The 14,031-nt window shown below is 36.4% G+C and overlaps 1 protein-coding gene across 1 annotated transcript; it reads left to right on the top strand.

Moving 5' to 3' along the window:
- The first annotated feature begins 4,852 nt into the window (after window positions 1-4,852).
- On the top strand, window positions 4,853-8,752 carry LOC108672328. The gene has a single exon (XM_018159970.2). The coding sequence runs from the start codon at window positions 5,041-5,043 to the stop codon at window positions 6,595-6,597; it is 1,557 nt and encodes a 518-aa protein (XP_018015459.1). The 5' UTR covers window positions 4,853-5,040; the 3' UTR covers window positions 6,598-8,752.
- Window positions 8,753-14,031: the final 5,279 nt, after the last annotated feature.

Genomic DNA, 14,031 nt, shown 5'->3' with positions numbered 1-14,031 from the left:
TAACACGTTTGAGTTATTATGATCAGGTTTGATAAAACACGTTTCTTCACTGTGCGATGTTAACTATATTCTGCTGTCGACATGAACGGATTTTCATTATATTTGCAGCAACTGGTTTTCTCTCGATACTTCATGCCACAAATTGTATGTACCCTGGATTTTATGCATAATTTTTTCCATGAAGATATAATTTATGTATTCGTGAAGTATAGATCATAACTAATCGCCATTAAAGTCAGTTATGCAATGGTAAACATCTTCAAACTCTAAATGGCAAATAATATTAAGTGACACTTCTCTTAACCATCACTGCATGCACCTCTAAAGACCACCGTTCACGTCGTTCATGTATGGATACAAGAGACGAGACCGATTAAGCTCTACAGAAGGACTTCATAAATAAATGGAAAATGTCCATAATTCAGGTGCCGTGGTGTTTATAGCGCTGATAACTTCTGCTACCGTAATGGACTCTTCGGCAAAAAAGCTGTCGCGTTTATCTCCATAGCACGCGCTCTGATTGCGCGCCCATGCAGACGTCGCTTTAGACAGGCATTTGGTGGTGATCAGGGGCCATACTTTCAAAACTCGCTAAGTGAACGTAAGTATTTACGCTCTATTTTCTTGTCTATGATTGGTGGATTTTGCTTGAAAGGCCTTCAATGATTGGCTGATGAACTTACGATCTCTTAACTTTTTTTGGAAGTAGATGATGATTGGTGTAGATGTATATGATTGGTGGATTTTGCTTGAAAGGCCTTCAATGATTGGCTGATGAACTTACGATCTCTTAACTTTTTTTTGAAGGTATAGACCCTGAGCTGTAGGAATACATGCACTTAAAAGTGTGAGGAAGCTAGATTGAAGACCAGAGAATTCTTTATAATAATTATTTTCTTGGTATTTTAACAAGATCAACATTTTGAAAATTATTTGCTGAAAAAAAAAAGCAAATGCGTCTGCTTCTGTTGCGATGCGAATCAATTAATTGGATGTTCATAGACAAAAGAAAGGCTAGCAAATTGCTAGTAACAACCGCGCATCAATGTTTTTCATAGACTATATTTGAACTTTTCTTTTGTTAGCAATTGCTCTAGTATCCTTACTAATATGATTTGCTGTTCCCTATAGAATTGACAGCAACATGAATGTGACATTATGAACCATATGTTTTGTAGGAGTTTTAAATTACTGCCAGATGTAGCAATGGATCGATATTTTTTACACTTTACAGTCTCCTTGTATAACAACCAGCTATAGTCAGAGGATCACATCTACCATGTATTGCAGATACCTAAGTAATATATACTGGTATAACTATTGACCATTACATATTATGTGCTGTAATCTCAAATTCAACTGGCATCTTTAGCCATGGCACGGGGCCTTAGCACGCCGTAATCTTTCCAATAATAATCTGCTGGTGATAGAAATAGAACACTGATTGATTAGCGTTGCAATGTCCCCCCATGTACTTAATAGATACGGTAACTACTCAAAGTACTTTTGATTAGTTGCAGTTTCCGTGCATTGCTGCTATCAACCACAATAGATTATTACTTGTTTGTTGCAGTTTCCCATACATATAAGCATGGGCTAGCAACAGCCTGGAATCATGGCCTAATGTCAATAGTTACCTTGTAGCTCAATTTACTGCATTTTGCTGTCTCTCCATATAACTGTTCGAAATAGCTTTGAATACTACTCGTTGCTCATGCAATTTCCCTATAAAAATAGCCCGTTATAACATTGGATTCCTACTTACTTTGCGTTGCACTTCCAGTATAAAAATGCTTGCCATGGTAATGGAGCGATACTTGCAGTGTGCATGCGCAGTCTTTCCTTGAAACTACTATAGCGATAACTTTGGATCACTACTTACTGCGCGTTGCAGTCTCTCAATAAAACTGCTATAGCGATAACCTAGAATGCTTACTGCGCGTTGCAGTCTCTCCATAAAACTGCTTTAGCGTAATTTAGCGATAACCTAGAATACTTACTGCGCGTTGCAGTCTCCATAAAGCTGCTATAGCGATAACCTAGGATCACTACTTACAGCGCGTTGCAGTCTCTCCATAAAACTGCTATAGCGATAACCTAGAATGCTTACTGCGCGTTGCAGTCTCTCCATAAAGCTGCTATAGCGATAACCTAGGATCACTACTTACTGCGCGTTAATTGCAGTATCTCTAAGACTTACAATGGTCTTGGATTACTACTTTCTAATCACTAATTCTGTACTGCAGTGATTGCGATCTATCTGACGGAATGGTTGAAATGCAGCATAATTGTGAAATTTTCTGAATTAATTTTTTAACTTATCGCAAATTATTGTTGTATAGGTATTCAATTTATTAATTGGTGATAAACTTAAATTCCACTAGAAATTTTATCAAGATTTTAATTAGGTTGCCCTGTTTACCTGAAACCTCGTGAGGATAATTCAAACTTAAGCTTTACATTTTTTTTTTGTATCGAGAAGATTTTAATCTCGAATTTCCTCTTATTATAATTTAACAGTGATTCTTATGCACTCAGATTCGCTATATCGACGAATAGCTGCTTGTATCTTGTTAATGTTAATTTAGTTTCAGCCTTTAGGTGGAGATCGTGCAAGATCTATTTGAGTCAACCATCGATCATAGCCCTTGTAAATTTTCTTTAGAGATGTGAACAAGTCTCTGTATTGCGCTCTTCCTATTTCGATTGTAGTCATCATTGCCAATAACGACTGAGTTGATGTGGGGTTCATACCCAAGAATATTTTACTTGAAATTCACAAATTGTTAAATAATATTGTCAACTACCATCCACATTGAATTGCATATTGAAATCGCATTGAAAGGTCAATCGGCCGTAGAATAAATACGTATATCCCCTGGTCATTGATATAGTGCCTTTTCACAGCCTATCTGCACACACAGATAGTGCCTTTTCAGCACTATCTGCAGGAGGTGATTGATTATAGCATTATCATTTATTTGTCAAATTTCAAGTGAAATATTTATGGTTACCCTAAAAATTACGAAGAATATTAATTTTTTTGCTAACGAGCTACCGGATTTTTTCTAAATTTTTCTATTTCATCTCCTGACGATCAGCCAAAAATTTGATACTGTCGCTCTTTTCCATATTAATCGTAGCTATCGCATTCTTTTATATTTAATTCATTTAAGACGCTCAGTATCATATCAGTATCACATTTTATCTTTTCTAATAATATGCATACATAAATAACGAGAACAATACTCTGATCATATGTAGACAACGCATTTGACTTATACCGTTAACCATCACCTTGAAGAGTCCATAAAATTCAAATAAATACAGCTGAGCCCAAAATGTCATAAAATGTATTTCTTTAATTAACTGATAATAACCAGAATGTTCGATGTAGCCCTCAAATGTTTTCCTCGTTATCAGTCTATATAATCGTGGTTGGAAGTTTCTGGATCCGGTTTTGTTCAATGCCTATAATGCCGGCTCCTCGAGTAAACTTATTGTCCTTTTGATGTTTCCAAACGCTGCATTTACAGTCGTGTTGATGCTTCCAAACGCTGCATTTACAGTCGTGTTGATGCTTCCAAACGCTGCATTTACAGTCGTGTTGATGCTTCCAAGCGCTGCATTTACTGTCGTGTTGATGCTTCCAAGCGCTGCATTTACTGTCGTGTTGATGCTTCTAACTGCTGCATTCACTTCCGTGTTGGAGCTTCCGGTCGCGGAATAAGAGATTGTTTAGTAGAGAAAAATATGGCATATGGAGTAAAAGATGTCACATTTAGTAAGAGACACCATGCTGGTGTAGAAGATATATAGCATGATTGAGTAAAACATAGCTTGCTGTAGTTGAAGATCATTCAACATGCAAAAAAAAGCATCGGAAGATTTTGTTCGTGGGAATTATTATAGATTTATCGTGACGGTTGTTTGATTGTTTATTCCATGAATCTTGCTCCACTATGTAATATAATTGTTGTTGCTATGAAAAGCGGCTCTATGTAGCACCGTTAATATTGAGAGGTTTTCATATTTCCAGCGCGATGCACTCGTTGTTAACAATTTCTCATGAGGAACTTCGAAAGAATTACGTACTTGCTAAAATGGTTTCTTAAGCGTTTGAAAAACACTACTGTGCTCGCGTAAGTTGACGGTAATGCTACTCTGGAACACTACTCAACTCTTTAAACGCTAAATTTTGGTCGCTTACGTCGTTACAAGTCGTCGAAGAGTTTCTGGTCATTTTATAGACGAGCTTGTTTGTTTGGAAACCGCAGTTATGCGAAGGCACTTGTGTCGTCACGGGCTGGCGATGCCGAGTACGCCATGACCCTGGCTTGGTATTGGCCATCGGCTGGCGGTTGTTCCTGTTGCAGCTTGTATGCTCCGCCCCCTCTAGGGTCATCTGCTCACTGCCATACGCTTCCAGGAGCTTCTTCACTATAAGTTTGTTATCATTCATGATATAACTTGATAAGACTTTTCATCTGTTGAAGAAATAAAGGTTTATGTGAGATAAGATGCGAAGTGCGTACCGTTAAGATCACAAAAAGAATTGCATGTGAACAACACTGGTACGGAAAGGGTTGATCGAGTTGGGTTCATTCGCAGGATCATCTTTCCATGACTCGAGCACAGTTCACGCAGGAGAGTCATTCAGCTGGGAGAGGCGGTGGAAGGAAGGTTGTTCTTGCTGGCCTCCAACCACCGACTTCTGAGTGCCCTTGTTCTCCGTGGCCACGTGTATTATATCGTTAATATCGGAGTGGCACAGCAAAGAAGTAATACTTTTTCTCTTGTCTAACATTGAGCCGATGAAATTATTGTTTGACGATATATGGGTGCGCGAGATTTCTCATTCGTAGAGTAGCTCCATGCATAGAAAGAAAAGTGTAAACAAGCTTCTGCTTCTGACTTTCTCCTGGTGCTGCGGTTTGTTGAAGCTTTCTAATTGTCTTTGATGAACTGATGACTTTTCGGCTCTGCAAGTTTATCCATCAGAGGTGCACTTGAAAGTTGCCAACTCCTCGATTTATCGTCATGGCTTTGGATGCTAGTGTATTTCGTTGGCTTGATCCATTGGAGTGTGGAGTCGATACAAACATTGGCGATGTGAGTGGATTTTTTGGAAGTGGTGATGCGGGCTCGTGTGATTATAACACAAACGTTGCATTTTCAAATGACTGTTTTGAAGGTCTCAGTGATGGGTGTGTGTCGCCTTCCAGTGTAAGTCCTGCTATTTCGGAAACTCCTCACCAAAATTTTCCGTCCAAACTTCACCAATCACGAAGACATGAAGCTCCTTCGTCTCCCATGGAGGGATATACTCCAGTGTCTCCGGATTTTGTTGAACTCCAACCACTGACTTTTGAAAACCTCACTGCCGCTGGGCAGAGGGATTATGCAAAGAACGCTGTGACTACAGATGATACTCAGCTATTTTATTCTGGATACGAATTTAATGATTTTACCTCTAACCATCACAATTTTTCAAATGATACGCCACCATCGACGGTAAATTCAGAAATTGTAATTAAACCATCAAAATTTTCAACCGAACCAGAACGTTCTCTACCCACTGAAATATGCAGTCCGAATTATGAATATTTTACTCCTGGAGAACAAATATCTGTCAATCCCCCAACGCTAATTACAGACTCTGTAAATGTAAGAAGTCCAATCGTTCAATCGGAACCAATAGAAGAACCTAAAAGTGAAGCCTACAAACCTGTAAGTTACGACGATTTTTTCCCTGACCATTTGTTAGATGGAAATGCCCCGAAAGAAGATGACTGGCCTGGTCAAAATATTACTTCGGATTGTATTAATTCCTTCGAATCAAGCCATGGCCTATTAAGCAGTGAGTCTAACTGCACGTTACCGAACAGCCTAACATCGTCGGTGTTACCGCCGATTTCTTCTTTGCCGCTAATGAGAGACGATGATGAAGCTCGATTGCCTGAGAAGAAGAAGAAGAAATTAAGCTTAGCCGCTCTTCTAGCCAGGGAACCCACAACTATCATTAAAGATAATATCAGCTACCGTAATAGGCAAACTGGTGGGGAATCTTTGAACCTGGAATTTGGAAAATCATTCCCGGATGACAATTATGAATCCTCAAGCAGCGATGTCCCCAATCAAATGAGCCAAGGCAAGAAATGTGCAGTTAGCAATAGCGGGGCAACAGGTCGAAAAGTGAACGCCTGTCGATCTTCGGCTGCATCCGCCGAAAACAAAGCATCGACCGTTCGTTGCAGGAGTGAAACGCCTTCAGAAATTCTGCTGACTTCGAGAGGCATCGTGTCTCCAGGAGATCCTTGTGTGCTCAGAAGCCCCTCGTCAGTCATGAGAATAAGCTTGAAGCCACAGCGAGTGGTGACCCGTGAAGTTAAAAGGAAACGCCGAGACGCTGCCAATAGACGCGAGCGACGGCGCATGAATGGCCTAAATGATGCATTTGAGAGACTTAGAGGCGTCGTACCTACGCTTGGCAGCGACCGAAAATTGTCCAAATTTGAGACCTTGCGTATGGCACAGACGTACATCACAGCACTTAATCAGTTGCTCAAAAATGCTGGGGTTAATGAACTCAAGTGATTTGTCTGCAGTCCGTACGATTGCTGCTAATTCTCCTCCAAATTTGGTAGCAAAAATAAATATCACTGTTTTTAATTTGACCCTGGGCTTTCATGCGTGTTCAGTGTTAACTTGCACATATTTCAACACTTACGGTTATTTTAATTGGCACCTTGTTGTATAACACTTTTTAGAAGAATGCTAATGTTGCCAGACCACTTACATTGTATCATATCAAAAATTTCAGATGTATAATTTTACAATATAAATAATCCAAGAACTATCATTTTAATATTGTCTTTGCTAGCTGATGTTTTAGTCCAACATATACCTTTCCACCATACGCCATAATTATATAGGTTCAACCTAAAACATATTCGTATATAAAACTGAAAGTTTGTTCATTAGCATAAACATAACTTTACGTGTCCCATTGGGTTTCGTCATTAAAGATCTTCTTTGTGAAAAAAAATCGACTGAATCTCTTCAGCCGACATTAAATTTAGTGAAGTACTTTTGATTTATTACATTTGAAACTAATGTGGGTGAGTTATAGCATATGTGTGTCTACAAAAATCTAAATTGCAATTCACTTCTTGGATCTAATAACGGATCTTTACTCACTATTTATTCATCATCTCAATTCTACCTTCCATCATTGTCAACTAACTGGGAAGTTCATCGTTATGTATCAGCCAATTATTATGAATCTTATGTTTGATTAGGATATTAGATTATTCCATTGAATAAATTCATTATACAAACGTAAGATTATATATTTATGTTCTGGATAAGTCTAATTAGAATGAGATGTGAGATTGGGAGAGAAGCATAGTTTTCGCTTTGCGAAAACATACTATTATTATTACGAAATTATTTACGAATTTTGATCTTAGTATCGAGTTTACAACGCTAAATATTGTTTTAAATATTCGGAAACGTGGCTGCCAACAAATATTTTGTAGAATTTTTCCTCTCTTGCTAATTTGGATCCTTCCATCATATGTTGCAACTTCTTGTTTCTGGTGACTTAATAAATTCATTAGTTTTGCTTTGGGTCTATATTTCAAGTCCTCCATAACAGGGCTTTCAACTCCGAAATTGTTTATCGATATTTTATTCATAAAATTATGTTGGAAAATTGAAATTGACGTCCAGACTTATCAAAATAAATTCACTTTCAGTTTCAACCTGACAAGAAAAATCCAACTTTCGAGTTCGTATTTTGCGTTGGTGATACATCAATAAATGATACATTAATTAATAAATATAACTTTATTTTCAATATTTTGGTGCATGTCACTTGAAAATTTCATCACCGTATTTTCTTGTAATTGTGCCTGGCTAGGTAAATATCATCACCACATATGGTAAAAAATGTTCAATTTAAACGCCAGTAGTAATATGTTCATGTTAGAATAGCTCCCTTTCGTCGCCAAGTCTTTGCTGCATCCTTTATGCACATGCGTTATACTTATTTGTGTTCACTAAAGTTTACTGTTATTTTGTTATTGTTTGCTTATTTTGTGTTATTTTTCTGTTTGTAATGTGCAACTGCGTCTTATTTATTCCTGTGATCTGCTTAAGTTTGGTCACTTAATATGTGTGTTTGTATTAATATGTGTGTTAATATGTGTGTTTGTAACGTGTCTATTCTATATGTGTCGGATGTATTTTTAAGTATTTGTTTGTGTGTTATGTGTAGTATGACAGTGTTAGTTATGGCCATTCATTGTTGGATTGCCTTAGTAGTCGGCCATTTCCTGATCGTTTACAGTTTAATTTTCCTTCTTGCCTTTGTTCCAATATTGTCTTTGTTGTTTTATGTTCCAATATTGTCACGGAATATTACGCGAGAAATGTCCGCGTAAAAAAGACAGCGTTTGTAAAGAAAGACAAATCTCGGATTGTTCAAAGTGGCAAAAAATCTTGCAAAAGGCATGGAAATATGGAGGCATTATCAAGTCAGTAGCGTGTATTGAAAACTCGTTATCTCTAGTTATCGCATGAAACTCCTGCTTCGTAATTTTTGATTAGTAGCTAATAAGATCTCTTATCTGGATAATTATTTATATCAGACATCGTTAAGTTAATCCTGCCAGTTAAACGGCGATCTGTTGCAGCTTCAGTTTTTTTGAATGGACGTTTTCTGCGTGCATACTACCGCATGTGTATTTTAATGTTATGGATGTAACATTAAAATACATATGCGGTGTTACGGATATAATTTATTTTCATGTTTCTGCACGTTACGTACTCGTCTCTTTTTTATTGTTCTATGTATACTCATTTGGTTTAGCTTTGGCTGCCTATTATTTTGTGTGTGTGTAAACTCAGCAACATATCTTAATTCTACATTTAATTTACGTTCATGTGTAAATTATACCATAGTTATTTATTATCAGTACTCTAATTCATATCACGTGCGTTATCTGTAGCGGAAATTTGTCTTTAATATATTTTTTGTGTCGTTTGTGTATTGATGTCTTATTGTTTTATATGTTTTATGTCTTTTTAAAAGGCACACATTTAATATCACGCAAATGAATAACTTATTTGTTAATCCCGCTATTTATTCATTTTTATGCCTTGCTAGCACACAGAGTTCCTTTGATTTACCATCTGATTGTGTGTTATTTCATTTTGCTTTTGTTCAAAGAAAGTTTCTTATATTTTTCAACATTCAGGAAAATATTAATGTCTTGTCGATCAGCGCTAAAACATTGGTAAATATTTAGCCAACAAAAATAATTTTTCCAATAATAAACAAATTTTGTACTTAGAAAAAATCTTACATTCGCCGCAAATTGAAATTTTTATCTATCTGTATATTATGGTGAGAAAATCATCTGCATAAACGAGCTTTTTTCAATTTTTTGGTACTCAATTTGATGTTTAATAATTACAGCTAATATATGCGAATCCTGCCTAGATTACCACTACACACATGGGCTTATACTTTCGAAAAAGTTAAGAGATCGTAAGTTCATCAGCCAATCATTGACGGTCTTTCAAACAAAATCCACCATCATAGACAAGAAAATAGAGCGTAAGTACTTACGTTCACTTAGCGAGTTTTGAAAGTATGGCCCATGGTTAGGTGAGGTTGGCTTAGGTTTACATTAAAGTCTAAGGTTCTCATGGTAGTTGCCTGTGGCTAAAGACTAGTTAATAAAGTGCATAATACATTGAATAAGTTATACAGTGCATATCATGCGCATATTATATGACTAAATAATATTTATAATATGCATATAGCATATGCAGATAATTACCTTACGGCATAGTGACCACCGACCAAACGAGCATTATTCATATCATGGCTTTACAAATTGTTTTCTTTTAATGTTTAGTGTTGTTGCAGTTCAATGTTGATATGTTAATATGATTTGTTTACAAGATTCCTGTGATAAGTTGATTTATTGAGTGTTGTTGTTGTTGTTATTTATTGATGAAGCCTCTCTTTATAGCAAATATTGTTTTTTCCTAATAAATATCTTTGTAATCCATCATTAAGTTGTTTTTTTAACATTGCTCTAAATTTCGGCTACGAATTATTTTCAAAAATTGGGTTCTGAGCGGAAAAATGTATTTTTTTGGTTATAATGATGATTTAAATATCTGTTGGCGTCTAGAACCGTGAATGCCGATGATACTTTGCAAATATAATATTGGTAATAAGATACTTGACAATTATTGCTAACATATGGTATTTTGCAATAATTGATGATATGATACTTGGCAATCATTCATCTATCTTCGTATCGTTAATATTTAAAGAATTGCTCGTTCATTTATACGCCTACCGAAGCATGGCTACCTCAATGAACGGCTAGCGCTGTCTCAATTGATTTTTGTACTCTAGTATTTGTGAAAAATCTACTCGTTCCCGCACATTTTTAAATAAATAGAACCAATAAATGAGGTAAATAATAATAACAATCATTATAAAGTAATAATCATAATATAATGAAGTAAAATTATAATCAGGCTACGAGGATTATGATCGTATCAAAAATTATGCAATGATTATATCCCGAACAAAGTTACCGAGTATCGCGTGTAGAAGTTTTTGAGGATCCCAACATCTATGATGAAGATGACCCAACACCTACATGATACAATGATGGCCCAACACCTACATGATACGATGATGACCCAACACCCACATGACACGATGATGACCCAACACCTACATGATACGATGATGACCCAACACCTACATGACACGATGATGACCCAACACCTACATGATACGATGATGNCCTGTTGTGTCTGTGCTCAGTACCGTGCCTAGCAATGCACGGTGTCTGTTAACTCCTGTTGTGTCTGTGCTCAGTACCGTGCCTAGCAATGCACGGTGTCTGTTAACTCCTGTTGTGTCTGTGCTCAGTACCGTGCCTAGCAATGCACGGTGTCTGTTAACTCCTGTTGTGTCTGTGCTCAGTACCGTGCCTAGCAATGCACGGTGTCTGTTAACTCCTGTTGTGTCTGTGCTCAGTACCGTGCCTAGCAATGCACGGTGTCTGTTAACTCCTGTTGTGTCTGTGCTAAGTACCGTTTAATATTGAAATTTTCTTTATAATTACAATGCCGATATCATTTTCATATCTAATGAGAATTTATTTCTTTATCTTGAAAGACGCTTGAAGAATTCATTAAGGTTACAAGCCTCATATGGGTCACTTGTTCAATACAATTACTTTAATGGTAAAACATATTCACCGATGACGTCTGAGAAAATTTGCAAACATAGGCACTCGATCATAATGATGTTAATCACTCGTGATCATTTCCTTTTGATTTCCTATTTAAATTTTGAGATACAAACCCTCCCCAATGTAATTGATATTTAATTGAATGTTTTGAGTTTCTTGTTGATATTTTTATCATCTCAGTTTGCAGTGCAACGAGTTGTCCTTCTTTCGCTTGAACATTTCCTTATTGAAACAATTCAAATATTTTCACGTATATTTTAGAATAGATTGTGTTGTGAAAGTGTTACCAGCGTTCCAGATAATTACGTGGGTCATAAATAATCACCCAAGTCCTCAATAATTACCAGAGACATTAATAATTACCACTGGCACAGGATAACTATTTTAGTACCGAACTAGTACCTTCCCATATAACACTATACCACTCGCCGAGTGTAAACATGGATTAAGCATGTAAATGAATTGTTTGATTTCTGTTTTCTATAATGAAATAAATTCTTCCAAAATTCTTAAAAAGTAATTTTAATTAAAGTAATTTTTATATATTAATTACATAATAATATTAAAAATAATAACAATAATAATAATTTATCGCCGAGTGTAAACATGGATTAAGCATGTAAATGAATTGTTTGATTTAGGTTTTCTATAATGAAATCAATTCTTCCAAAATTATTAAAAAGTAATTTAAATTTAATTCATTTTATTAATTTAATTCAATAATAATATTAAAAATAATAACAATAATAATAATTTACAAGGGACTTGTCGTGATCACAGCTGCTAGCAGGTGTTTATCGATCGCTGCCGTCTCACGCCGCTCGTATCCTGCTGGCACATCGGTAGCAGTTCCCGGAATTTCATTGATTGGTAAAATTCGTCGGTATTCTGAGCATAAGTGCAACTGATTGCTTTGTTCGCAGTCGTGCCTGCTGGCAGTTCTCAAAAATAAACAGTGAAAATGAGTAGTGTTTGGTATGATCGTTCAATTTAATCGACAATCTAAACTGTTTTTTACAGTTACAGGCATTATTTTTACCTGGCAGTTCTCAAAAATAAACATTTAGAATGAGTAGTGTTTGGTATGATCGGTCAACTTGATAGACAATCTAAACTGTTTTTTACAGTTACTGGCATTATTTATAAGGACACATTTATTTCTCATGTACATTTATTTACTGGATAATTATTTCTGCTTCAAAGTAACTGGTGTGATCTAACGTATTAGCGTTATGCTTCAAGTTATGCTGAAATTTTATTCTCCCATTAACCTTGTATCAAAACTCGTCAATTTCTTCTTTTCCGAATTCTTAAACTGAGATTTGAACTAGTGAAAAGGTAAATAATCAAGCACTTAATGAACCATTGTTACCACGAAAAAAAAAAGACCCGAATTCCTTCATTTCGATGTTCTCAAACGGGCCTAATTTTCTTATGTTTTTTGTTAATTTGTAGATGTTGGAAAATAGACAAAATGAACCTCGTGAAGACCACATATATATATTTTTTGCTCAAGAGTTAACACGCGATCGAAGAACTCTTCGCACTCAAAGTAAAAAATTGCAGCAAGAATAAATGTTTTTCAAACACATGATCATCTTTCGGGGCACAGCGATAAATAATTGGATGATGATTCTGATAAGAATTCGAATTTATTTCGAGAATGAGAGTGACGTAACCGGTGGTTCTCTTGAAGGACCCTACTAACCGTTTGCATATAACGGCCACATGCAACACAGGTTTACGGTTTACGCGTCATTATAACGCGTTTCTCAGTTGCCTTGACCGAAGAATGTTAATAAATGGTTCTCAGAGTTGACAGTCGAAACATTAAAACGACTTTTAGGAATCGTTGACTAAGATTTGATTCGGCAGCTACAGGCCTGGAATGGTCTTCTCAAGGGATTACATGGATCACCATTGACAGTGCAGGGTGGATTTTCAAGTCGTCAAGAAGTTATTTATTGTCCACTTTATCCCCTATACACTTTACGTTTCCAGTTTTTATTTAGAAATTTAATTTTTTTAATTTAATTCATATTTCAATTTTATTTAGAAATGTTCGGTAACCATTTTCCAAACGAACTCTAATTGAAGTAATTACCTTATGTATATTGGACTAAGTTTAAGGATGTATTTTCATGTTGATGTGTATTAAGTTTGCTTTTCATGCCATGTTGCCACTCTTGCCATATCCGTTCGCCGACTCATGGCAAACATTCAAGCAAGGATGACGCGTCTGGAATATAAAAAAAATATCGCCGTTAGTCTCTTGAGATGGAATCTGTCTCGGTTAAAATTTTCATTGAATCCAATGACACAAATTCGGCAAGTGTTAACTCAAGCGCGTCGAAAACGAACTCTGGAAAACGTTCCCGTTGCTGCATCGCAGCCAATATGACAGCTCACCAGTTATATGTTTTTCAGCATACAAGCTATACCGTTACCTTCTTATACCGAATAATTAGCGCCCAAATTCCCGAACGCTGTGGCATATTCGCTGGCACAAATCTCCTGAAAGTTTACCTGCAATGACGCAAGCGTGACTCGCCAGAACGCTTGAGCTTCTTTGTAGCTTTTCATCCTGACTTACGTCGACTGTAGGTGTGATCAGCTTCGCTCTGGCATTCATATTTACCGTCGATCTTCTCATTAATTCCTGGCTTGCACAGGAGTGTTTCTCGACGGGTTTCGACTGCAGAGAAAAAATGCCACATTTTAAGATTTCGTAGCCACT

Source organism: Hyalella azteca, unplaced genomic scaffold, assembly GCF_000764305.2.
Source record: "Hyalella azteca isolate HAZT.00-mixed unplaced genomic scaffold, Hazt_2.0.2 contig14059, whole genome shotgun sequence".
Classification (NCBI taxonomy): Eukaryota; Metazoa; Arthropoda; class Malacostraca; order Amphipoda; family Hyalellidae; genus Hyalella; species Hyalella azteca.
Note: the sequence above shows the minus strand (reverse complement) of the source record. Positions and strands in the feature narration are given on the sequence as shown.